We start from the raw sequence: 26462 nt of genomic DNA on the forward strand, positions 1-26462 counted from the left end.
TGCTTCTGGAGCCCAGTGTGTAGGTATCAGGAATGGTGTTAAACTTTCTACAAAACAGGCTTGTTGGTGGTGCACCTGGTTGAGCACACATGTTACAATGTGCAGGGACCCAGGTTCAAGCCCCCAGTCTCCACCTGTAGGAGGAAAGCTTTGTGAGTGGTGAAGCAGTGTTGTAGGTATCTCTCTGTCTCTCTCCCTCTCTGTCTCCCTCTTCCCTCTCAATTTCTGGATGTCTCTATCCAATAAATAAAAGTAATAAAAATTTAAAAAATCTTAATTTTTCTTTTCTTTTTCTTTCTTTCTTTTTTTTTTTACAAAATACAGAACAACCTCCCCTGTCCCAGTTGAGACTTATCCAGTTCAAAAATGTCAATAGTGCCAAGACTGATAAAACCAGTTCTACCATATTGTCATGCCAAACATTTTTATCCTTAACTCAGTGTTAGAAACCAAAGATGCAGGATAGTTGGAGTTAAGGAACTGAGCCTCGGAGAGACTAAATGACTTTCTTGAAGTCACATGGTTCATTGGGTCAAAAATGGGTATTTTAACTGAGATACTCTTAAGTAAAACTTTTACTGTAAAGCACAGTACTAGGCATTTAACAACTCTTAGTTGGATAAAGAACAATTTAAAATTTTTGTCTTTATGGTTAGACTGGTAAGTTCCAGAGGGCAGAATCTGGGTGCTTTTCTTCCTTGAGGAATGAGGGAGGGTTATGGGTAGGTAGACTCTCTTCGTTCAACACTGTATGAATGGTTGGCTGCTTCTTGCTCAGATACAGCTGAAACACTTTTTTTTTTTTTGTATCTGTAGCTGTGCCTTGCATATAAAAGTCACACGAATAAGATCCTGAAGGTGACTGTGTACTTCACGACTGCTCTTCAAAATGATGTTATGAAGAACATCACCTGTGACTGGAGTCTCATGGGAACTGGATCTGGCAGGTAGTGATTGTGTAGAAGCTATGGTGGGTATGTGCTGGTGGTGATGATTAGCTTTCTTGGGAACAGCTACTTTGTTGAAGGGATTACTGGTGTCTTGTATTTGAGTATTGGCTACTATAATAAGTAGGGTCATTGAGCTTTTTAAAATATTTCATTTATTTGTTGAGAATGGAAACAGAATTTGAGGGGAAAGGGAGATAGAGATACCTGCAGCACTGGTTCACCACTTGGGAAAAACGTCCTCTGCAGGTGAAGACTGGGGTTTAAACTCCGGTCCTCCTGTATTGGGATGCTTATGTTCCAGAGGTGTGCCACCATGAAGGGCTCCCTTCACTTTTTTTTTTTTCTAGTAAGTTTGTTGCTGGGGCCCTGTGCCTGTGTGATGATCCTACAGCTCATGGTTGCCATTACTTTTCTCTCTCTCTCTCTTGCTCTCTCTTTTTTTCCTTTCTTTCCTTCTTTCTTCTTCTTTTTTAAATGACATAGATGGAGAGAAATATGGGGAGACAAGAGATATATGTAGTTGGCTTCACTGCCTGTGAAGATTCCTTCCCTGAAGATGGAGACCATGGTCTTGAACCCCTGTCCATGGTAACTCATGTGCTTTACTTGGAGTGCCACCAAGTTAGTCTTTTTATTTTTGAGAATATTTTATTTGAAAAAGTAGCTTTATTTAAGACCAAGTAGTTGTTAATATATTTCTTTTCTTTTTTTTTTTTTTCTTTTTTTATTTTTTGCCTCCAGGGTTATCGCTGGGGCTCGGTGCCAGTACTACAAATCCACTGCTCCTGGTGGCCATTTTTTCCCCATTTTTTATTTGGATAGGACAGAGAGAAATTGAGAGGGGAGGGGAAGATAGAGAGGGAGAAAGAAAGCTAGACATCTGGCAGACCTGCTTTAGGACTTGTGAAGCGACCTCTCTGCAGGTATGGGCCCTTGCTATTCGGACTATGTGTGCTTAACCTGCTGTGCCACTGCCCAAATCCCCTTTAATATATTTCATAGAAACTCTTCAACATTTCTAATAGGAATCATAGATGATCATATTTTGAAGAGCTTTAGGGAATATTCCTTGATGTGATAGGAGAGAAAAATTGAGACATGGAGTTTGTGAATCAATCAGGTGTTTTTGTTTTTTTTTTAAGATAGAAATAGAAAGGGAGAAAAGAGTGTGAAACAGACCACATCACTGAAACTCCCTTCAATGCAGTGAGATATGGACTTGCTACTGGATCACACAGAGTACAAAATAGCACACTACCCAAGTGAGCTATTTTGCTGCCCTTGAATCACCAGAATTTAACCAGTAGGAGAATAAAGTCTCTGGAATAAAATTTAGGCATCTTGAGCCTTTAATTCAGTCCTTCTTCCATATATCACTTTTAGGCTTTATCAGTGCTTTTAAGCTTAAACAAGACCAGTGATACCAACACTACTTGAGTGTAGAGGGTCAGAGGGTCTCTTTCCCACATGGTCAGTCCTCAGGCAAGTCTGAAGAGAAGGACTCTAATTGGTGAAGATTGCAGGTGTCCATGAGGAAAGACCAGTTACCTCTCTGCATTTATTTCCAGCTGGCAGTTCATGTGTACTGACCTCTGGAGGACTTGTGTGCATGGCTCTGTGCATCTCCTGACGCCCTTGGTAAACGCCCCCATGCTGGTTCATCAAATAGACCTCCTTCCTCTGGCCCAGAAACCAGATGTGTTCTATGTGGATGAAGTTATTATTGCAGACAGAAACCTAACAGGTAATTGTTGAATCCATACTCTCCTATGGGCCTGTTTGTCAAATGTCAACATCCAGTTTGACTGCTAGGGGTTTATTGATCTTTTAATTGGGGGAGGGGAGGGGATGTAGTGTTTCACCATCTTACATGCCTTGGCTCTAGAAAGAAGATGAGATTGAGATTATGCTCTCTCTAGACCTCTATGCTTATGTCTCTTTAGCTATTAATAATGGTCTTTTTTTCTTCTTCTCCCACTGCTTGCTTTTTATTTCTAGTGTCTGTGATCTCACTCTAGGTTTCTCTTATTCTTATTGAGAAACCTTAGTTTTCTCATCTACAACATGGGCACAATGAGTCCCTTCCCCTTACTGTGAAAATTAACTGAAGAAGAATATGAAGCACTCTTTAAGACCCTGACCATAGTACTTAGCCAATCAATACAAAAGTTAGCAACAATAATAAATATTATTGTTCAATCAGCAGGGTTTCTCTACTTGTCCATGAATTACACTCTATGTTGGAAGGTACACAGCTTTATCTGAACATGGATATGGGCCAAGGGTCTGGCTTACAATTAGGAGAGACAGTGAGTTAGAGAGTAAACAAGACTTTCTTCTCCCTCCACAGTATTCATGTGGCTATAACACCTTCCATGTGGTGCTGGGGCTTAAATCTGCATCCTGATTGTGGTATCTGCTACCATTTAGGAATAAGGTATAGAAGGATGCAGGAAGGGAGAGAGCAGAAAGGCTACTTGAGTAATGAGCTGAGTGAGTGGGAGCTGTGGTGCCGTGGTGCATGATGGTGGAAAAGGACCCAAGTTTGAGCTAAAAGTGTTCTGCAGACATTTATGGTGAGATGAGAAATTTTACCCATGTGTCAACAGTTGTACTGTAAACCAGTAAGAACCCCAATAAAATGAATAAAAATGAATTTGTTTCCCACTTTATTTAGTCACATCGTGACAATGGATTTAAGATTTTTTTATTTCTTATAATTTTTATTTATAAAAAGGAAACACTGCCAAAAAAAACATAGGATAAGAGGGGTACAACTCTACACAATTCCCACCACCAGGATTCTGTATCCCATCCCATCCTCTGATAGTTTTCCTATTTTTTATCCCTGTGGGGTTATGGACTCGGGGTCATTGGGGGATGCAGAAGGTGGAAGGTCTGGCTTCTGTAGTTGCTTCCCCACTGAACATGGGCGTTGACAGGTCAATCCATACTCCCAGCCTGTCTCTCTCTTTCCCTAGTAGGGGAGGGCTCTGGGGAAGCAGAGCTCCAGGACACATTGGTGGGATTGTCTGCCCAGGGAAGTCCGATCAGCATTATGCTAGCATCTGAAACCTGGTGGCTGAAAGAAGAGTTAATATATAAAACCAAACATTGTTGACTAATCATGAACATAAAGGCTGGCTTAGTGCAGATGAAGATTTGGGGGTCTCTGTTTTGTAGATAGTTAATAGGCCTATTTTAGGTATATTCCAAAGGGCCCATGATTATACTATTATTATTATTTATGCAGGTGGACTCAAGTTATTGTCTTGGGAGATGATGTCATGGCTGGAAAAAGGACTAGAAAACTGGATCAGGGAAGAGAGTACCTCCCAAATATGGGAAAGGTGTACAGATATTGTTGACTGTAAATCCCATCGATTTGATCTGATCTGGGGCTCATATTCAGCTTAGGAGCCTATGTGACTGATCTCTGCATCCCTGTAGATCTGAGCTCCACAGGGTCATGAGTAGGAATATTCCAAGCTGCCCCAGTTTTATAACCCATCTTCCTCAGGTGGAACATAGAGTATATTGTCCAGCCTCCTTCGGAGGATGGAACATTCTCTACAGTGGTTGATCCATGTTAAGGGCAAGGTCCTATGGGAGCCCACAGAGGGGTCTATTGTGTTCTTCCTGATAGAGATGACCAGTAATAATGGAGAGAGGGATTTATTTGACGTCTTGGCCCATCATGTCTGTTTAGTAATCTCAGGACTCCCTGACTAGTCCCCCAGCTGATGGGGTGGCCTGATAGTGACTAAAGAGTCATTGTTAAAGTATGACATTCTCTTGTCCTTATTCAGCTTTTGCACTCTTTACTTTGATAAGGTTAGCTTTGGAGTGAGTGAGGGAAGTGTAATAGGAGGTAGGTGAGGAGGTTATCTATTTCTAAGTAGACACTATTTCATTAGGAACTTTATGGTGTTTTTTTTAGGTCTTTCTACTTGCTTGCTGCATATATTGACTCAGTATAGACTATTGTGCATTTTTGCTTTCAGGTATATATTTTGCCATAAATTATAGATACATGTGAACATATGCCCTATATCATGGGACCTGGTCTATGTCTATCTAGGGTTTGGAACTTTGTTAGGAAGTGAACCACCTGAAACAGAATTAGAGAATTCTATGAAAGGAAATATCTTACACGAGGCTGAAGGGATGACATTCCATGCCTGATGTCTCTAAACAGTCTGAAGTGAAGCATGCTGAGATGATACTCATGGCACTGATGAGCTTGAGATTAGCAGATGCAATATTATTTGGTATGAATTGAGTGAAGCATGCAGGAAAGTAAGCCCCACCCTAGAGGTTCCAGGACTGGGGAAAATATATGCTCTATAGAGGAGGGTCCTGCTGTCTCAGGGTTTAAGAAGGCAATAGATAGTTATTGCTGTAATCAAATTATTTGGCAATTGGGTTAACTTTGAAAATCCCTTTGTTAGGATTTGCTGTAGCATACACATCACCGTAATTTATGTCTTTTGACACTATTTGTATATAGCTGTGTTTTTTAGAGTAATGTCACTAGTTGCTTCGGTTCTCCCTGGTCTAAGCTTTTTACAGATTCAACATTTAAAAGACTCAGGCTATGGTCTGTGAATTAAAAAGTGTGAGACATTCAATCAATTTTCCCCTCCCATATTAATTAAATAGTGATTTATATGACTACAAGTTAATAGGAGTGTACATAAACACCATTCCCTCCACCAAAAGACTGTGTCCCATCCCATCACCCCTCCCCTAGTGAAGTCAAACATCCACCCTCACCCTCCACCCAGAGATTTTTACTTTGGTGTCCTACTCTACACTCAAGTCAAATTCTGCTTTATTTCCCTTTCTGTTCTTCTTTCTCAACTTCTGTTTATGAGTGGGATCATCCTATACTCATCTTTGTCTTTCTGACTTAGCTCACTTAACATAATTCCTTCTAACTCCATACAAGATGGGTCAGAGAAGGTGGGTTCATTGTTCTTCACAGCTGCATAGTATTCCATAGTGTATATATATCACAGCTTTCTCAGCCACTCATCTGTTGTTGGGAACCTTTGTTGTTTCCAGGTTTTAGCCATTATGAATTGTGCTGTTACGAACATAGGTGTACACATACCTTTTTGGTAGGTTGTTATGGAGTCTTTAGGATATATCCCTAGGAGAGAAATTACTGGGTCATATGAAAGGTCTGTATCTAGCTTTGTTAAAGTTCTCCAGACTGCTCTCCACAGAGGTTGGACCAATTTATATTCCCAGCAGCAGTGCAGAAGGGTTCTTCTGTCCCCACAGCCTTTGTTGCTTCCAGCATTTGTTGCAGGTGTCCTTTTTGATGTATGCCATTCTCACAGAAGTGAGGTGGTATCTCCATGTTGTCTTTATTTGCATTTCTCTGACAATCAGTGACCTGGAGCAATTTTTCATGTGTTTGTTATCCTTTTGGATCTCGTCTGTAGTTAATGTTCTTTTCATATCCTCTGCCCATTTTTGGATGGGGTCATTTGCTTTTTTGTTGCTAAGTTATTGAGCTCTTTGTATATTATGGTGATTATTCTCTTGTCTGATGTATGGCATTTGAAGAACTTCTACCATTCCATGATGGGTCTCTTTGTGTGATGGTTTCTTTGGCTGTGCAGAAGCTTTTCTATTTGATATAGTCCCATTGATTTATTTTTGTTTTAATCTTCTTGCAGTTGGGTTTAGATGGGCAAGTGTTCCACCAATATTTTCCTCTAAGTATTTGATAGTTTCTGGTCTAACATTCAGGTCCTTGATCTATTTGTAGTTGACTTTTATTTCTGGTGAGATAAAATGATTGAGTTTCATTCTTCTTCATGTTTCAACCCAGTTTTCCCAGAGAAGAGAGCCTCCTTCCTCCAATTAATACTTTGTGCCCCATCATCAAAGATTAGATGTCTGTAGATGTGGAGGTTTAGTTCTGAGCTTTCAATTCCACTGGTCTGTGTGCCTATTTTTTGTTCCAGGCTGTTTTGATGATGATGGCCTTATAATATAGTTTGAGATCTGGGAGTGTGATGTCTCCATTTCTGTTTCTTTTCCTCAAGACTGTTTTGACAATTCTAGGTGTTTTCTGGTTCCAGATAAATGATTGTAGTGTTTGTTCTATTCTCTTAAAGAAGCTTGGTGGAACTTTGATGGGTATTGCATTAAATTTGTATATGGCTCTGGGGAGAATATTCATTTTGATGATATTAATTCTTCCACTCCATGAGCATGGAATGGCTTTCTATTTATTGTTATAATTTTCTATTTCCTTGAGTAGTGACCATAGCTTTCAGTATATAAGTCTTTTACTTCTTTGGTCAGGTTTATTCCTAGATATTTTATTGATTTTGGTGCAACAGTGAATGGGAGTGATTTATGGATATCCTCTTCTTTGGATTTAGTGTTTGCATAAAGAAATGCCACTGAATTTTGTACACTGATTTTCTAGCCTGACACCTTGCTATATTGCCTAATAACTTCCAGTAGTTTTCTGCTGGATTCTTTAGGTTTTTCTATGTATTCTATTATATCATCTGCATACCGTGACATCTTGACTTCTTCCCTTCAATCTGTATTCCTTTGATTTCTTTCTCTTGCCTGATTGCTATGGAAAGAACTTCCAATACTATGTTGAAGAGTAATGGTGATAGTGGATAACCCTGTCCAGTCCCTGATCTGAGGGGGAATGCTTTCAGCTCCTGTTCATTGAATATATTGTTGGCTGTAGGTGATATATATATATATTCCACTATCTTGAGGAATTTCCCATCTATTCCCATTTTTTATAGAGTTTTGAGCATGAATGGGTGTTGGATTTTGTCAAAGGCTTTCTCTGCATCTATTGAAATAATCATGTGGTTTTTGGCTTTGTTTTTATTGATGTGGTGAATGACATTGATTGACGTACATTTGTTGAACCAGCCTTGCATTCCTGGGATAAATCCCACTTGGTTGTGATGAACAATCTTTTTGATATACTGCTGTATCCTGTTGGCCAGGATTTTGTTTAATATTTTGGCATCTATGTTCATCAGAGCTTTTGGTGTGTAGTTTTCCTTTTTTGTTTTTTCCCTATCTGCTTTTGGTTAGGGTAATGTTGGCTTCATAGAAGATAGAAGGGAGTGTTCCTGTTTCTTCGATCTTTTGGAAGAGTTTAGAAGTATAGGTATTAACTGTTTCCTGAAGGTTTTATAGAATTCGCTTGTAAAGCTATCTGGTCCAGGGCTTTTGTTTTTTGGGAAGAAAGATGATTTTTCTTTAATAGTAATGTAAAGACACAATTAGGCTCATTATTCATAGTTGTCTGACATTTATCCGATCAGTTTAACATTTGATCATATTCTGCAATCTAATGTCCTCTATGAAAATTCTTTTTTAAAAAATATTTATTTTATTTATTCCCTTTTGTTGCCCTTGCTGTTTTATTGTTGTAGTTATTATTGTTGTCATTGTTGTTGGATTGGATAGAGAGAAATGGAGAGAGGAGGGGAAAACAGAAGGGGAGAGAAAGGCAGACACCTGCAGACCTGCTTCACCATGTGTGAAGCGACCCCCCTGCAGGAGGGGAGCTGGGGACTAGAACTGGGATCCTTACACTGGTCCTTGTGCTTCACACCACCTGCGCTTAACCTGCTGCACTACCCCTAGACTCCCTAGAAAATTCATTTTATCTAAGTGGTAGCTATTGTTTATTTGTCATTTAGTTCCCAGAACCCAAAGGAATGTTCTTTGTAGTCCCACTTTATAGGTGAGGAGACTAAAGCTGAGAGGCACAGGTTATCTTGCTCCAAATCACATACCTAGGACACAAGTGAGATCAGACCCCAAAGATTATTGTCATTAGAACCAGAGCTTCAAAGACTCTGTAGCCATTGGGTGAATAACAGTCTTACAGTGAGGATTTAAAGATTCTGATTTTAAACAGTTTGCCATCTTGGCTGTACAGTCTTAGGAAGAATCTATCTTTTACATAGTGTTTTATAGGAGGGGAAAAAGATATTAAAATATATTGTGCTAGTGGTTTTGAATCTGCTGTGTGACTAACTTTTCCTGCCATGCCAGTTGACATGCCATGATCCCCACTTTATAAAGAAGGGAATATATTAGAGATGCTGTGTTGTGACTAGCGAAATGGTTATGCAATAGAAGAAGACAATCTAGATTTAAACTGTGATCTGCTGTAAAGCTATCATTGTTTATGTACAAGTACCAACTCCACATTGTGAATAAGCAGTGAAATGTCTTGTGTGCTTAGTATTCCTACAGAGTCAGTTGTACAATCTTGGAGTTTTCAGGGAGCTTGGGAAGGAATGGAAAAAAAGGTGGTGGCTCATATTGAAATAGATGATGCTTATATATTGTCTCTCTTTATTAAGTGTTTTAATTTTTTAATTATTATCTTTATATATTGGATAGAGACAGCCAAAAATTGAGAGGGTAGAGTAAGATAGAGAGGGAGATACCCGTAGCACTGCTTCACCAAGTGCAATGCTTTCCCTCTGCAGGTAGGGACTAGAGTCTGAACCCAGGTCCTTGTGCATTGTAACCAGGTCCACAACCAGGTCCACAACCTGGTCCCTGCTTATATATTCTCCAAGGACATGCAGAGTGATACTTGACTGCTTGGGATTAATTCTTTGCTATAGAGTTAGTTCTTATCTGTTTAACTCATGGCCTTGCATTTTCCTTTTTGTATGACACCAGATATGCGTATTCCTGGCCCTCTTCCTTTGTTCTTTGTGGGAGTAGGCAGGAATCTTTGATATGAATTTGTGATGAGAACTAAGTGACTTAACATCTCTAGTTGGGAGTTTCTTTTTTTAAAAAATTTCTTTATTGGGGTATTAATGTTTTACATTTGACAGTAGATACAATAGTTTGTACATTCATAACATTTCCCAGTTTCTCACATAACAATAAACCCCCCACTAGGTCTTCTGGTATCCTTTTTGGACCTGTATTCTGTCCCCCCCCACCTGCCCCAGAGTCCTTTACTTTGGTGCAGTATGCCAATTCCAGTTCAGGTTCACCTTATGTTTTCTCATCTGATCTTGTTTTTCAACTTCTGCCTGAGAGTGAGATCATCCCATATACATCCTTCTGTTTCTGACTTATTTCACTTAACATGAATTTTTCAAGGTCCATCCAAGATTGGCTGAAAACAGTGAAGTCACCATTTTTAATAGCTGAGTAGTATTCCATTGTGTATATATACCACAATTTGCTCAGCCACTCATCTGTTGTTGGACACCTGGGTTGCTTCCAGGTTTTGGCTATTACAAATTGTGCTGCTAAGAACAGATCTTTTTGGATGGGTGTGTTGGGTTCCTTAGGATATATCCCCAGGAGAGGAATTGCAGGATCATAGGGTAGGTCCACTTCTAGCCTTCTGAGAGTTCTCCAGACTGTTCTCCACAGAGGTTGGACCAATTGACATTCCCACCAGCAGTGCAGGAGGGTTCCTTTGACCCCACAACCTCTCCAGCATTTGGTGCTGCTACCTTTTCTGTTGTATGACATTCTTACAGGAGTGAAGTGGTATCTCTTTGCTGTCTTTATTTGCATTTCTCTGAGAATCAAAGACTTGGAGCATTTTTTCATGTGTTTCTTGGCCTTTTGGATCTCTTCTGTGGTGAATATTCTGTCCATGCCCTCCCCTCATATTTGGATGGGGTTATTTGTTTTCTTGTTATTGAGTTTGGCAAGCTCTTTTTATATTTTGGTTATTAGCCTCTTGTCAGGTGTATGGCATGTAAAGATCTTCTCCCATTCTGTGGGGTCTCTTGGTTCGGGTAGTGGTTTCTTTCACTGTGCAGAAGCTAATGTAGTCCCATAGGTTCATACTTGCCTTAGTCTTCTTTGTAATTGAATTCATTTCACTGAAGATGTCTTTAAAATTTATGCAGAAAAGAGTTCTGCCAATATTTTCCTCTAAGTATCTGATAATTTCTGGTCTAACATTCAAGTCCTTGATCCACTTGGAATTTACTTTTGTATTTTGTGAAATATAGTGGTTAAGTTACATTCTTCTGCATGTTTCAACCCATTTAATCCAACACCATTTGTTGAAGAGACTCTGCTTTCCCCATTTAATAGTCTGGGCACCTTTGTCAAAGATTAGATATCCATAGGTATGGGGGCTTACTTCCAGGATCTTAATTCTATTCCACTGGTGAGTGTGTCTGTTCATTTTCCAGTACCAAGCAGTTTTGATGACAATGGCCCTATAGTACAATTTGAGATCTGGGAGTGTGATTCCTTCAGTTCTGTTCTTTCTTCTCAAGATTGCTTTGGCAATTCTAGATCTTTTCTGGTTCTAGATAAACATTTCTAGCTTTTGTTCTATTCTCCTAAAAAATGTGGTTGGGATCTTGATGGGGATAGCATTAAATTTGTATATGGCTCTGGGTAGTATATTCATTTTGGTGATGTTAATTCTTCCAGTCCATGAACATGGGATATCTTTCTACTTCTTTGTGTCTTTTTCAATTTCCTTGAGTTGTGACTCATAATTTTCAGTATACAAGTCTTTCACTTCTTTTAAAAAATTTTTATTTATAAAAAGGAAACATTGACAAAATCATAGGATAAGAGGGATACAGCTTCACACAATTCCCACCGCCAGACCTCCGTATACCAACCCCTCCCCTGGTAGCTTTCCTACTCTTTAACCCTCTGGGAGTATGATCATTATGGGATGCAGAAAGTTGAAAGTCTGGCTTCTGTAATTTCTTCCCTGCTGGACATAGATGTTGACAGGTTGATTCATACTCCCATCCTGTCTCTCTCTATCCCTAGTGGGGAAGGGCACTGGGGAAGCAGAGCTCCAAGGCACATTGGTGGGGTTGTCTGTCTAGGGAAGTCTGGTCGCATCCTGCTAGCATCTGGAACCTGGTGGCTGAAAAGAGAGTTAATATACAAAGCCAAACAAACTGTTGGACAATGATGGACCTAAAGGCTGGAATAGTGCAGGTAAAGCATTGGGGAGGGGGGTCCTCCTTTTTGTAGATAGCTAGTAGGCATGTTTTAGTTATATTTCAAAGGACCTGTAGCTATGCTAGTGTTATTTTGTGTGTTTGTTTGTTTTTGCCTGAGCCTGAAATCTGACATGCAGGTGAATCCTAATTATTATCTGGGGAGATGATGTCATGGCTGGGAAAAGGACCAGAAAGCTGGATCAGGGAATAGAATAGCTCCCTAATATGGGAAAAGGATATAAATATTACTATAAACCCCATCAATTTGATGTGATCTAGGGCCCATAATTAGCTTAGGAGCCTATGTTACTTATACATCCCTCTAGATCTGAGCTCACATTCTGTGGTTCTTCTTCTAGCGTTTGCCCTTCTTCCATAGCCAGTCAACAGGTCAGGTTGAAAGCTGTCAGGAGCTGCTTGTTGCTGGCTTTGAAAGTGACTGGGATCCATGTGGATTCAGTCGGCTAGGAAGGATCGTCAGTTTCCCCAATGAATGGGTACTCACGGGATGCACCACGAGAAGGTCGATCCAATGCATCCCAACATTCTGTGGTGATGAGTAGGAACATTCCATGCTGCCCCAGTATCGACCCATCTTCCTCAGGTGTATCACAGAGTATGTTGTCTGTCCATCCTCCCTTCAGGGGATAGAACATTCTGTACCTTTATTGATCCAAGTTTAGGGAAAGGTCCTATGGAGGCCCACAAAGGGGTCTTTTTTGTTGTTCCTAATAGAGATGACCAGAGACAATGGAGGAGGGATTTATTTGAGGTCTAGGCCCATCAAGTCTGTTTGGGATACTCAGGACTCCCCTATTAGGGCCCCAGCTGGTAGTATGGCATGATAGTGACTAAAGAGTCATCGTTAAAGTATACCAGTCTCTTGCCTTTATTCAGCTTTTGCAGTCCTTTCTTTGCTAAGGTTACCTTTGGAGTGAATGACAGAACTGTAATAGGAAGTAGGTGAAGAGGGTATCTAAGTCTAAGTGGACACTGTTTCATTATGAACTTGATACTGACTCACTAAAGACTATTGTGTATTTTTGCTTTCAGGTATATATTTTGCCCTAACTTATGGATACATGTGGGCATATGCTCTATCTGATGGGACCTGGCCTATATCTAGGTTTTGGGACTTTGTTAAAAAGTGAACCTCCTGGAATGTAATTAGAGAATACCATGAAAGGAAAGGTCTCGCCAAAGTGATGAGGGTGAAGGCTTGGCAATCCATGCCTGATGTCTCTGTACACAGTCTGAGGTGAAGCATGCTGAGATGGTATTTGTTGCATTGATTAGGTTGGAATCGGAGGATGCAATATCATTTGGCCTGACTTGAGAGAAGCATGCAGGAAAGTGAGCCCCACTCCAGAGGTTCCAGTATTGGAAGAAACATAGGCTCTATATACGAAGCAGGAGATTCCTGTTGTCTTAGGGTTTAAGAAGACAATAGATAATTATTGCAATAATCACATTGTTTGGCAATTGGGTTAACTTTGAAGATACCTTTGTTAGGATTTGCTGTATCATACACACCCTCACCATATTTTATGTCCTTTGACATTATTTGCATATAGCTATGCCACCAGTTGCTTTTATTCTCCCTGGACTAAGCTTTTAAGAGAGTCAGCATATCAAAGACTCAGCCTACGTATTAAAAAGACTCAGTCTGTGCTTTAAAAAGTTTGAGATATTCAATCAATTTTTCCCTCATATTAATTAAATAGTTATTTATATGACTACAAATTGATAGGAGTGTACATAAACACCATTAGCACCACCAAAAGACTGTGTCCCATCCCTTCCCCCAGGCCCCCCCCCCCCATGAAGCAGAAAATTCACCCTCACCCTCCACCCAGGGTTTTTTCTTTGGTGCCCTGCTCCAAATTTAGTCAACTCTTGCTTTGAATTTTCCTTTCTGTTCTACTTTCTCAACTTCTGTTTATGAGTGGGATCATCCTATACTCGTCTTTATCTTTCTGACTTAGCTCACTTAACATAATTCCTTCTAGCTCCATCCAAGAAGGGTCAGAGAAAATGGGTTCATTGTTTTTAGTTGCTGCATAGTATGCCATTGTGTATATATATCACAGCTTTCTCAGCCACTCATCTGTTCTTGGACACCTGGGTTTCTTCCAAGTTTTAGCTATTATGAACTGTGCTGCTATGAACATAGGTGTGCACATATCTTTTTGGTTGGGTGTTAGGGAGTGCTTGGGGTATATCCCCAGTAGTGTAATTACTGAGTCATATGGAAGGTCCATGTCTAGCCTTGTGAAAGTTCTCCAGACTGCTCTTCACAGAGGCTGGACCAGAATATATTCCCAGCAGCAGTGCAGAAGTGTTCTTCTGTTCCCACAGCCTCTCCAGCATTTGTTGCTGCTGTCCTTTTTGATGTATGCGATTCTCACAAGAGTGAGGTGGTATCTCCATGTTGTCTTTATTTGCATTTCTCTGACAATCAGCAATCTGGAGCAATTTTTCATATGTTTGTTAGCCTTTTGCATCTCCTCTGTAGAGAATGTTTTGTTCATATCCTCTGCCCATTTTTGAATGGGGTCATTTGCTTTTTTGTTGCTATGTTTGCTGAACTCTTTGTATATTTTGGTGATTAATCTCTTGTCTGATATATGGCATGTGAAGATCTTCTCCCATTCTGTGAGGGGTCTCTTTGTTTGTGTGATAGTTTCTTTGGCTGTGCAGAAGCTTTACAATTTGATGTATTCCCACTGGTTTGTTTCTGCTTTAGTTTTCCTTTCAGTTGGGTTTGTTTCATCAAAATGTCCTTGAGGTTTAGGTGGGAAAGTGTTCCACCAATGTTTTCTTCTAACTATTTGATAGTTTCTGGTCTTAACATCCAGGTCCTTGATCCATTTGGAGTTATCTTTTGTTTCTGGTGAGATAAGGTGGTTCAGTTTCATTCTTCTTCATGTTTCAATCCAGTTTTACCAGCACCATTTATTGAAGAGAGCCTCCTTCCTCCATTTAATACTTTGGGCCCCCTTATCCAAGATTAGATGTCCATAGGTGTGGGAAGTCTTTCACTTCTTTGGTTAGGTTTATTCCTAGATACTTTATTGTTTTTGTTGCTGTAGTAAAAGGAACTAGTTTCTGGTTTCATGTTCTTCTAACTTAGTGTTTGCATAGAGAAATGCCACTGACTTTTGAATGTTAATTTTGTAGTCTGATATCTTACAGTATTTCCTGATGATTTACAAAAGCTTCTTGCTGGATTCCTTAGGTTTTTCTATGTGTACTATTATGTCATCTGCAAATAGGGAGAGTTTAACTTCTTCTCTTCCAATCTGTGTGCCTTTAATTCCTTGCTCCTGCCTAATTGCTATGGCAAGAACTTCCAACACTATGTTGAATAGTAATGGTGATAGTGGGCAGCCCTGTCTAGTACCTGATCTGAGGGGAAATGCTTCCAGTTTTTCACCATTGAGTATGATGTTGGCTGTACATTTGCTATATATAGACTCTACTTTCTTGAGGAATTTTCCATCTATTCCCATTGTTTGTAGTCCTTTGATCATAAAGGGATATTGTATTTTGTCAAACACTTTCTCTGCATCTATTGACATGACCATGTGGTTTTTGGTCTTGCTTTTATTGATGTGGTGGATCAGGTTGATTGATTTATGTATGTTAAACTAACCTTGCATGCCTGGGATAAACCTCACTTGGTCATAATGTACAGTCTTTTTAATATACTGTTGTATCCAGTTGACTAGAATTTTGTTCAATATTTTAGCATCTATGTTCATCAGAGATATTGGTTTGTAGTTTTATTTTTTGTTGTGTCCCTATTTGCTTTTGGTATCAGCGTGATGTTGGCTTCATAGAAGCTGGAAGGGAGTATTCCAATGTCTTCAATCTTCTGGAAGACTTTTAAAAGTAGAGGTATTAGTTCTTCTTTGAAGGTTTTGTAAAATTCATTTGTAAAACCATCTGGTCCAGGAATTTTATTTTTGGGAAGGTTTTTGATAACTGTTTCAATTTCATTAGCTGTGATGGGCCTGTTCATGTTATCTAGTTCCTCTTTATTTAATTTTGGAAGTTGGTAGGTATCTAGGAAATCGTCCATTTCTTCCAGGTTCTCTAGCTTGGTGGCATATAGTTGTTCATAAAAGCCTCGCATGGTATGTTGAATTTCTGAGATGTCTGTTGTGATATCTCCTCTTTCATTTAGTATCCAATTTATTTGAGTCTTCTCCCTTTTTTGTTTTGTGAGTCTGGCTAACGGTTTGTTGATTTTGTTCACTCTTTTGAAGAACTAACATTTACTTTCATTGATCTTTTGTATGGTTTTCTTATTTTCAATATTATTTATTTCTACCCTAACTTTAGTTTTTTCTGTCCTTCAGGTTGCTTTAGGGTTCCTTTGCTCTTCTTCTAAGTCATTTAGATGTGTAATCAGGCTGTTTAGTTGTGCATTTTCTTGTTTCCTAATGTGTGCTTGTATGGTTATGAACTTCCCTCTCAGTACTGCCTTAGTTGTGTCCCTAATATTTTGATAGCTTGTGTCCTCATTTTCATTGTACTCTTGAACCATTTTGATTTCTTCCTTGATTTCCTCTGTGACCCAGTAGTTGTTAAGTAGTGTACTGTTTAGCTTCCACAGTTTGGGACTATTACTAATCTATTATGGGTTGTTAAGTGTTAGTTTAATTCTACTGTGGTTTAAGAAGATGCTTGGTATGATTTAAATGCTCTTGAATTTGCTGATGCTGTCTTTGTGTCCAAACATATGGTCTATCCTTGAGAATGACCCATGTGGACTTGAGTAAAATGTATATTCCAGTTTCCTGAGATGAATAATTCTGAAAATGTCCAATAGTTCTAGTTTATCTATCTCCTCATTTAGCTCCCTAAGTTCTTTGTTGATTTGCTGTCTGGATGATCTGTCAAGTTGAGAGAGTGGGGTGTTGAAGTCCCTTACTTTGACTGTGTTGCTGTTAATATATTGCTGTAGCTCTTTCAGTAGATGTTTGATGTATTTTGATGGCTTCTCATTGGGTGCATAGATGTTAATAATTATTAAGTCCTCTTGATTGACTGATCCTCTGAGTATTTAGTAATGTTCATCCCTATATTTTTTAATTTTATTTATTTTAAAGTATATCATGCCAGATATGATCATAGCTGTTCCTGCCCCCTTTTTGTGGGCCATTGCCTTGTATGATAATTTTCCATCCTTTCACTTTGAGTCTATGTTTGTTTTGTTGAGTTAGGTGGGTTTCCTGTAGACAGCATATTGTTTGTTGGTTTATGTTTTCTGATTCATCTTTCTACTTTGTGCCTTTTAATAGGTGAATCCAGGCCATTGACATTTATTGATATCAAAGATTGAAGATATTTTAACGCCATTCTTGTAGATTTTTAGGGTGTTCTGATAGATGGCATATTTATGGTGGTCTGACTTTTTATAGGAGACCTTTCAGAACTTCTTTCAGGGCAGGCTTAGTGGTAGTTGATTCTTTCAACTGTTGCTTGTCTGAGAAGGTTTTTTTATGCCTCCGTCTAGTCTGAAGGACAGTCTAGCAGGATACAGTAGTCTTGGCTGCAATCCTTTCTCATTGAGCACTCGATAGGTATCTTGCCATTCTCTTCTGGCCTGTAGTGTTTGTGTGGAGAAATCTGCTGCTAATATTATAGGTTTTCCTCTCTAGGTGACACTTTGTTTTTCTCTTGTAGACTTCAGGATCCTTTCTTTATCCTTATCCTTTTCCATTCTAAATATGATGTGTTTTGGTGTTTTTAAGTCTGGGTTAATTCCATTTGGGACCCTTTGGGCTTCTTGAATCTTTATGTCTTTGATATTATCTTGACTAGAGAAGTTCTCATCCATTATGTCCTGAAGTATGCTTTTTTCCCCTCCCTCCTTTCTTCCTCTGGTAAGCCAATAATCTGTATATTATTTCTTTTGAAGTCAACCCATAGCTCTCTGTTGTTGTATTCAGTATCTCTTAATCTCTTTTTGAGATCTCTTACTTCTTTTTAAGTTTTCACTAATACGTCCTCGACCTTCCTAATTCTGTCTTCTGCCTCATTTATTTTATTCTCTCTCCCTTCTACTGTTTTCTGGAGCTCATCTATTTTGTTACCCTGTTCTGATACTGTTTTAGCTAGTTTTGTTCTTAGCTCAGGTATTTCAGCTTTCAACTCTCTAATAACCTTGAGATAACTAGTGTTTTCTCCCAGGGTCTCATTGGTTGTTTCTGCATTTCTGATGAAATTTCTTTCAAACTCTTTACTCACTCCTGTGATTATTTCCTTAACTAGTGTTTGGATATTGACCTCATTATTTTGTGCTTCACCCTTTGGGGGGCTTTTAGCTGGACTCTTCTCCTGGTTCATTTCTCCAATATTTCTTCTTCTTGGTTTAACCATTTTATATAGTATGTTATGAGGTCCCTCTTAATTTTAACTTTTCAAATTACTGATCACTCTTGCCTGGATTGACTTGTGTCTAAGTAGAGTAATTAAAGGATTCACCATTGTGGAAATTGACAGTTGTTTCAATTTATTTTAATCCCTGAGCTGGAGACTCTCACATCCCCACTGCTATGCCACAGAGGTATAGATCTCCTCCTGAGTTTCCTGGTTAGTTCTCTGTCCCTTAGTGTCAGCACAGGGCCTCCCCTCCACTTCTTCAGCTTCTGAGGGCAGTAGCTATGGAGACTTAGAGTTGCATTCGGTGAGTCTTAGGGGAGTCTTCTCCTCTCTTCAGTCTTTTTGTTTGTGAAAGAGACTGGAGGTGGTGTCTCAACTGGTAAACTGCCAGACTGTCACCAGCCACTTAATCTCTCCCTAGGCTCCTCTTTGTCTGTAAACCACATGTGTTTGCACTCACAGGTGATTTGGTGAGTTTCTGAAGTCCTTCCTTGCTGAGTTCCCAGATGATCTCCTTTGGTATTCCTAGTTGACCCAGGAGAGGAGAGGAGAGAAACACAGCTGCTGCTGCTCTGTAGCCCCCACCTCCCTATCTACTCCTGTTCACTTAACTGTACTACTTTTACTCTTGGGTATCTGTTTCTCTTATCTGCTACAGTGCAGAAAATCAGACCAACCATTCAAATGCAGCTTCAGATCTCCAGTTGGGATTTTCAAAATAGCCTGTCTTCTGCATTAATTACTTAATAGAAATTGGATTATTGGTTTTTAGTTTCTCAGGCTGATTCTGGAACAGCTCGCCCAGGTGGGAATCTGGTGGAATTGCTCTCTGTGGTGGGATCCCCTCCAATCTACAACATGACTGCCTGGTTTTCAGGGTGTGGCCAGGAGCTTCCACTTATCACCATAAGGTAAGGAGCCATCTTTTTCCACTTATTCCTCCTTAGGATTGTTATGTGGCTATAGAGGATACAGAAGTAGGTTTTTTTTTTTTATCTTGAGAAGCTTGATTTGCTTCTTTTTTTTTTTTTAAATATGTTTTTTTATTATTGGATAGAGACAAAGAGAAATAGGAGGGGAGAGAGAAATAGTCAGAGAGACAACTGCAGCACTGCTGCACCACTCATGAAGCTTTCCTCCTATTGGTTGGGGCCAGAGGCTTGACCTGGGCCTTTATGCACTGTAATGTGTGCACTTAACCAGGTGCATCACTGCCTGACCCCACTTATTTGCTTTGTAAACAGTGGTTCCCAATCTGACTCATTAGAAGGTCTTGTTAAAATGCAAATTACTCTAACCTCAGTCTCTACTTCAATAGGTTTAGGAGGGGCAGGACCTGAGAGTCTGCATTACTAATGAATTCTTAGGTATTCTGAGATTCATCTAGTCTGGGGACTTTATTTTGATAACTAATTTCTAGAAAATGAGAAAAAAAACATCTATTGGTCTGGGGAGATAGCCTAATGGTTATGCAAGAGACTTTCATGCCTGAGTCTTTGAGGCTCCTAATCTCAGTTCCTTACAGTGCTGTAAGCCAGAGCTGAGTAATGTTTTGGAAATGAAAAAAAAAAAGTTAAAAAGAGCAGTTTTATTTCTATACTGTCCAGAAGATTAAATTACCACACTGCCCCCCACACCTTTTATTTATTAATTTTTTCCCCTGAAATTACTTTATTGGGGTCAAATATTGATTTAGAAGATAGTTCATGAGTACAGCTTCTTATCTCATTATGGAAGGTGCCTATAAACCATTCCCACAAACAACCAGAATCTTCCTCTGTCACTGTATACTGGGTCCCCACAATTTGTCCGATAGTAATTGTATTGCAGTCCTTTGAGGTAAAAAGAAATATTTTCAAGAACAAACAAAAAAGCTATTTTAAGATATGACCACTAGATGGTGCTAGCACCATAGTCATTGCTTCTTAACCTTGCTAGTCACAATTTACAAAGTAGGCTGGTCCAGGGGAGGGGATGGGATACAGAGTTCTGGTGGTGGGGTTGTGTGGAGTTGTACTCCTCTTATCTTTGTTTTTTTTTTTTGTTGTTGTTGTTAGTCTTTCCTTTTAATAAAAAAAGAATTCGGCTAGTTCAAGCTCCTGGAACACTTGTGTACTCTAACCTGTTCTCATTTTATACTAGGAGCTCTGATAGGATGTAGACTAATTAAGATTCTTTGCCTTGACTTTTATTCCCTTTCTCCCCCATTTTTTTTCCTAGCATGTCTTAAGATGAGTCCTCAGTATCTGTGATAATTTATTATAGGCAGGCATAGAAAGTAGAATCTGTGCTCTGCTTCTTTTGATTTTGATCTATGGTCCTATGAGCACAAAAGATTTAAAAAAAATCTGTAGACTGAAGGAATGAAAGAGTTTTGTGGGCCAGGCAATAACTCACTTGTTAGAGTATGTACTACTGTGTCTGAGGCCTTGGTTGTGGGCTCCAGCATTACAAGGGAACTCCATGCATACCAGCTCCAAGGCCAGTGTAGTGGTACTATGTCATTTTTCTTCTTTCTCCCTTTCTCTTTCTAAAATAGAAGAATAAAAACGTTGGCCTGGGGAAGACTGCAGAGTGGTGGCACCACACAGGCATAAGGCTCTGGTCTTGCATTAAAACAAACTAAACCTGGAATGGCGGAGAGCAAGCCTTAGCTAGTCTGAGCCCTGTGATCCAAATGCTGCCTTAGAAATGATAGATGTGGGAGTCGGGCGGTAGCACAGCGGGTTAAATGCACGTGGTGCAAAGCCCAAGGACCAGCAGAAGGATCCCAGTTGGAGCCTCTGGCTCCCCACCTGCAGTGGAGTCCCTTCACAGGCTGTGAAGCAGGTCTGCAGGTGTCTGTCTTTCTCGCCCCCTCTGTCTTCCCCTCCTATCTCCATTTCTCTCTGTCCTATATAACAATGATGACATCAATAACAACAACTACAACAATAAAAAACGGGCAACAAAAGGGAAAATAAATAAAATATATATATATATATTAAAAAATATATTAAAAAAAAGAAATGATAGATGCATGGGGCCAGGTGGTGGCACACCTAGTTGAGTGCACATATTACAGTGCACAAGGGCCCAGGTTCAAGACCAAAGCCCCTGTAAGTTTCCCTGTAAAGGGGAAACTTCACAAGCAGTGAAGCTGTGTTTCAGGTCTCTCCCTCTCTCTGTGTGTGTGCCTCACCTTGCTCCTCCTCTCTCTCTCTTTCTCTCTTCCTTTTCCCTCTCAATTTTTCCTCAATCTGCCTTAAAATAATTAGGAAAATAAAAAGGAAAAGAAAGAAAAATAAAATGGTAGATGCTAATTTAAGATCTGAACAGGTCCACACTTCAGGTACTTCTGACAACATTCCTTTCTGAGTCTTTCGCAAGCCCCTCGCATTTTCTGGTCCAAGACAGAACAGCCTTCATATTGGCATCTCCTAGAATATTCATGCCTGTGTCTGACCATAAATATGCACATTGATATATATTTATTAAATATCACTGACAGGAATAATTTATGTTCATTGTTAAAACTCTGGAAAATACAAAAAACATGGAAGATTAAAAATCACTTATAAACCATCTACACAGAGATCTACTAAGAGATCGGTTCATATTCTTTTTTTAAAGTTTAAAAAAATCTTTATTTATTTATTGGATAGAGACAGTCAGAAATCAAGAGGGAAGGGGAGATAGAGATATACCTGCAGCCCTGCTTTACTACTTGTGAAGCTTTCGCCATGCAGGTGGGAACTGGGGGCTCGAACCTGGGTCCTTGTACACTAGAACATGTGTGTATTCAATCTGGTGTGCCACCACCTGGGGCAATCAGTTCATATTCTGGCAGCCTCTTTTTCCTAGGCAATACATACATACACACATGCTTTTAAAAAATTATATTATTTTGTTCTTTTGATGTCAGACCTTTGTTGAGGTTTACATATTTAGGATTCCATTGCTTCTCACTGATCCTGTTAATTTTTTCCAAGATAGAGGGTGACAGATATCAAGAGAGATACATAGAGAGAAAGAGAGAGAGAGAGAGAGAGAGAGATCATAGCAGTTCTCTATCACTTGTGAAGCTTCTCTTTTTCATGGTGTTCACATATGGTGAGCAGGGACTAGAACTCATGTCCTTATACATGAGAGAGTGTTTGCTTCACCAGGTGAGTTATCTTCTGCCCCCCTTTAATACTGATATTTATATTCAAAGTTAATTTATTAAATAGAATATTATATTTGTAATCTGCCCTTTTCATTTCTTAAAGTATGATTTTTGGGTGGATGGACAATGTTACCATTTATTCGCTCAATTTGTTTTTCTATTCAAAGTAAAATTATCCAGGCAGTGTGTTTGTACACAGGGTCCAGAATTCAGCTAGTTGAAGTCGCCTGTGTCTCAGTTGGAAAAGCTAAGTGGAGACCATCTATTGAGTAAGGCACTGACTCAGTCTCAGATGGGGGTAGGAAATACAAAAATTTTAGATTTTTTTACCTTTATTGGGAGATTAATAGTTTATTGGGGGATTAATAGTTTACAGTCAACAGTAAAATATAGTAGTTTGTACATGTGTAACATTTCTCAGTTTTCCATACAACAATTCAACCTCCACTAGGTTCTCCTCTGCCATCATGTTCCAGGACCTGAACTCTCCCCACCACCCCAGAGTCATTTACTTTGGTGCAATACATCAATTCCAGTCCAAGCACCCATCCAGAAAGAACGGTGTATACCTATGTTCATGGCAGCACAATTTATAATAGCCAAAACCTGGACACAAACCAGTGTCCAACAACAGATAAGTGGCTGAGTAAGTTGTGGTATATATATGCAATGGAATACTACTCAGCTATTAAAAATGTTGAATTGACCTTCTTCACCTCATTTTGGGTGGAGCTGGAAAGCATCATTTTAAGTGAGATAAGTCAGAAAGAGAAGGATGAATATAGGATGATCTCACTTATACACAGTAGAAAAGAAGGGAAAACAAAAAAGAACTTGGACTGGAGTCTTTTTTATTTTTAATGTAAAATCTGATTTTCATAGTTTTAAAAATTCTTTGTTAAAGTATCCAATCTTTTCCTTTTAGATAAATTCCTTTTAGATAAATTTAGATAAATTTCCTTCTAGGTAAATTGTATGATTTAATTCTAAGCTTTTATAATTTCTATGCATATCCTTGTTAAATAATTGTATGCCAATATATTTTTTTCTCTCCCTCCCTCAAAAAGCAAACAAACAAACAAACAGAATACCAAGTTTTCTACTCTGTGCTTCAGGCCACAGCAATGGAGGTCAAGGTCATATCTACTCACTGTGGACCCCTGTGTCCCTAGAATCAGGAACTGCCCTACAAGAATTCTAATATTTATACTAATTTTTTATTCTTTTCATATATATATATTGCCTCCAGGGTTATCACTGGGACTCAGTGCCTGCACTACAAATCCACTGCTCCTAGAGGCTATGTTTCCTTTTTTGTTGTCCTTGTTATTTATTGTTGTTGTTGTTGTTATTTTTGTCGTTGTTGGATGGGACAGAAAGAAATGGAGAGAGGAGGGGAAGATAGAGGGAGAGAAAGATAGACACTTGCAGACTTGCTTCACCACCTGTGAAGCATCCCCGCCCCCAGCAGGTGGGGAGCCAGGGGCTCAAACGGGGATCCTTATGCCTGGATCCTTGTGCTTTGCGCCATGTGTGCTTCACCTGCTGCACCACCACCCAGACCACCTACATATTTTACCCTATGATAAGGAGAAGTTCCCTTTATTTGGGAGCCAGAGCTCATATGCTAGAAACATGGGGTTGAGTTTTAAGGTTGAGTTCTGTTCTGTCTGGAGTGATACTTTCTCTTTTTCTCTTTATCTCTCACTTTAAGGAGAGAGAAAAAGAAAAAAAAAAAGAGAAACTGGTACACCACACTGCCATTTCTGGGAGAAAAGTCTATCAGTCGGTCTATTATCTATCTATCTATCTATCTATCTATCTATCTATCTATCTATCTATCTATCTATCTATCTATCTATCTACCTACCTACCTACCTACCTACCATATCTATCACCCATTATTGTTGTTGTTTAGCTCCTGGGATTAAACTCAGTGCCCCCATGTTGAAGACATGCACTCCTACTGCTATGTCCCTGCTTCCCTGCCTTCCCCTCTCCCCCCAAGTCCTGTAGATGAGCTACTGTGAGTCATGTTATGGTTTTGACATACTGCAGGTATATGTCCACTGAAGGAGAAGAAGAAGGATCTGGGTTGGACCAGGTGACAACACAGAGATTACAGAAGACAAGTCCACCGTTAGGAGGACATTTTTATATTCACCTTCCTAACAGGGTGATTCCTGGTAAGGGATGGCTGGGGTGCAATGCTTTATTTTAAATTAGTAAGTTAATATTGGTTTACAAAATTACAAGATAGGGATATGGTCCTGCCTTCTCTTCCATTTAAAGTTACAGTTAAACCCATTCCTATTTCTAAATGTCTTTCTCTTTTCCTCTTCTCCCTCTGGGTGCTGATGGAATTGGAGTTCAGATCCCTCTTTGGAATTGGAGTTCAGATCTTCCCCTAACATTTCTCCCCCTCTGGGAGCATGGATAAGATTGTTTTCAGGGTGCAGAAGGGGGAGTTCTGGCTTCTGTAATTGTTTCTCCACTGGACATGGATGTTGGCAGGTCAATCTATACCTCCAGCCTCTATCTTTCCATAGTGGGGTGGGGCTCTGGAGAGGTAAGGTTTCAGGATGCGTTGGTGAGGTCGTCTGCCCAGGGAGTTCAGGATGGAATCAGAGTAGCATCTACAACTTGGTGTAAGAATATTTTGTTTCTTTTCCAGTATGAGGAAATGACCTTGTTAAAATTAAAGATATGGACATTAACAATAACATATTATTAATGTGATACCAACTTTTAACCTTTCTTTTTAATATTTATTTATTTATTCCCTTTTGTTGCCCTTGCTGCTTTTATTGTTGTAGTTATTATTATTGTTACTGCTGTCATTATTGTTGGATAGGACAGAGAGAAATGGAGAGAGGAGGAAGACGAAGAGGGGGAGAGAAAGATAGACACCTGCAGACCTGCTTCACCGCCTGTGAAGCGACTCCCCTGCAGGTGGGGAGTCAGGGGCTCGAACCAGGGTCCTTATGCCGGCCCTTGCACTTCGCTCCATGTACATTTAACCCGCTGCAATACCGCCCAACTCCCTTAACCTTTCTTTTTAGATGTGGAAACTAAGTAGATTTGATTCCTGGGTGTGTCATAACAGACTACCACAAACTTTCTGGCTTAAAATAGTAGAAATTCACTCTCTTCTAGTTCTGGAGGCTGGAGGTCCAAAATCAGGTTGCAGGTGGATCATGTTCTTCCATGGACTGTGTAGCCTCCTCACTCTGCCTCCTGCCTCCATAGTCACTTTGTGTATCTTCCTCTTCTGACTCAAAACTTTCAATACCTTTCTTATCAGAATAGGTAGGGATGCATTAAATGCTCAACTAGATAATTCAGCAGAAACTTCTTTTTAAAGTTAAAGATGTGCTCCGTAACTCACATACTTCTTTTACCTTAGAAGAAACTCATTAGGATGGGTCAATAGAATAGTGGTTATGCAAAAACACTTTTCATGCTTCAGGCTCTCAGGTCCCCATTCAATTCCCAGCACCACCATAAGCCAGAGGTGAGCTGTCTCTAATCATCTCTATCTCTCTGTATACCCTCATTAATATAAACAAATGGAACATGATTTGGAGCAGTCTCCAATTCTTCAGTAATATGCACATTATACAAAGAAAATGGTTAGAAGTGATCATTGTTTATCTGGCAATAGCATGGGGCAATCAGTAGGCTCAGGAGTGCTCCAGAGAAATTAGAAAACAATTAAATGCATGAAAAAATGCTCCATGTCATTGATTGTCAGAGAAATGAAAATAAAGACAACAATAAGATAGCATTTCACTCTTGTGAGAATACCATACGTCAAAAAAGGTAACAGCAACAAATGCTGGAGAGATTGTGGGGTCAAAGGAACCCTCCCACTACATGTCAATTGGTCCAACCTCTGTGGAGAAAAGTCTGGAGAACACTCAGAAGGCTAGAAATGGACCCACCCTATGACAGTGCAGTTACTCTCCTGGGGATATATCCTAAGGAACCAAA

The 26462-nt window shown here is 39.5% G+C and overlaps 1 protein-coding gene across 8 annotated transcripts in view; it reads left to right on the plus strand.

Moving 5' to 3' along the window:
- The window catches only part of PKHD1 (PKHD1 ciliary IPT domain containing fibrocystin/polyductin), a 617401-nt gene that overhangs the window by 50386 nt on the left and 540553 nt on the right, over nt 1-26462 (plus strand). For all 8 annotated transcript variants that reach the window (XM_007516520.3, XM_060190048.1, XM_060190049.1 and 5 more), the window contains 4 exons: nt 817-947; nt 2519-2694; nt 19095-19233; nt 24528-24655. In XM_007516520.3, coding sequence (XP_007516582.1) covers nt 817-947; nt 2519-2694; nt 19095-19233; nt 24528-24655 — 574 coding nt within the window. The remainder of the gene's footprint in view (nt 1-816; nt 948-2518; nt 2695-19094; nt 19234-24527; nt 24656-26462) is intronic.

The sequence above is a fragment of the Erinaceus europaeus genome, chromosome 4, assembly GCF_950295315.1.
Source record: "Erinaceus europaeus chromosome 4, mEriEur2.1, whole genome shotgun sequence".
Lineage (NCBI taxonomy): Eukaryota > Metazoa > Chordata > Mammalia > Eulipotyphla > Erinaceidae > Erinaceus > Erinaceus europaeus.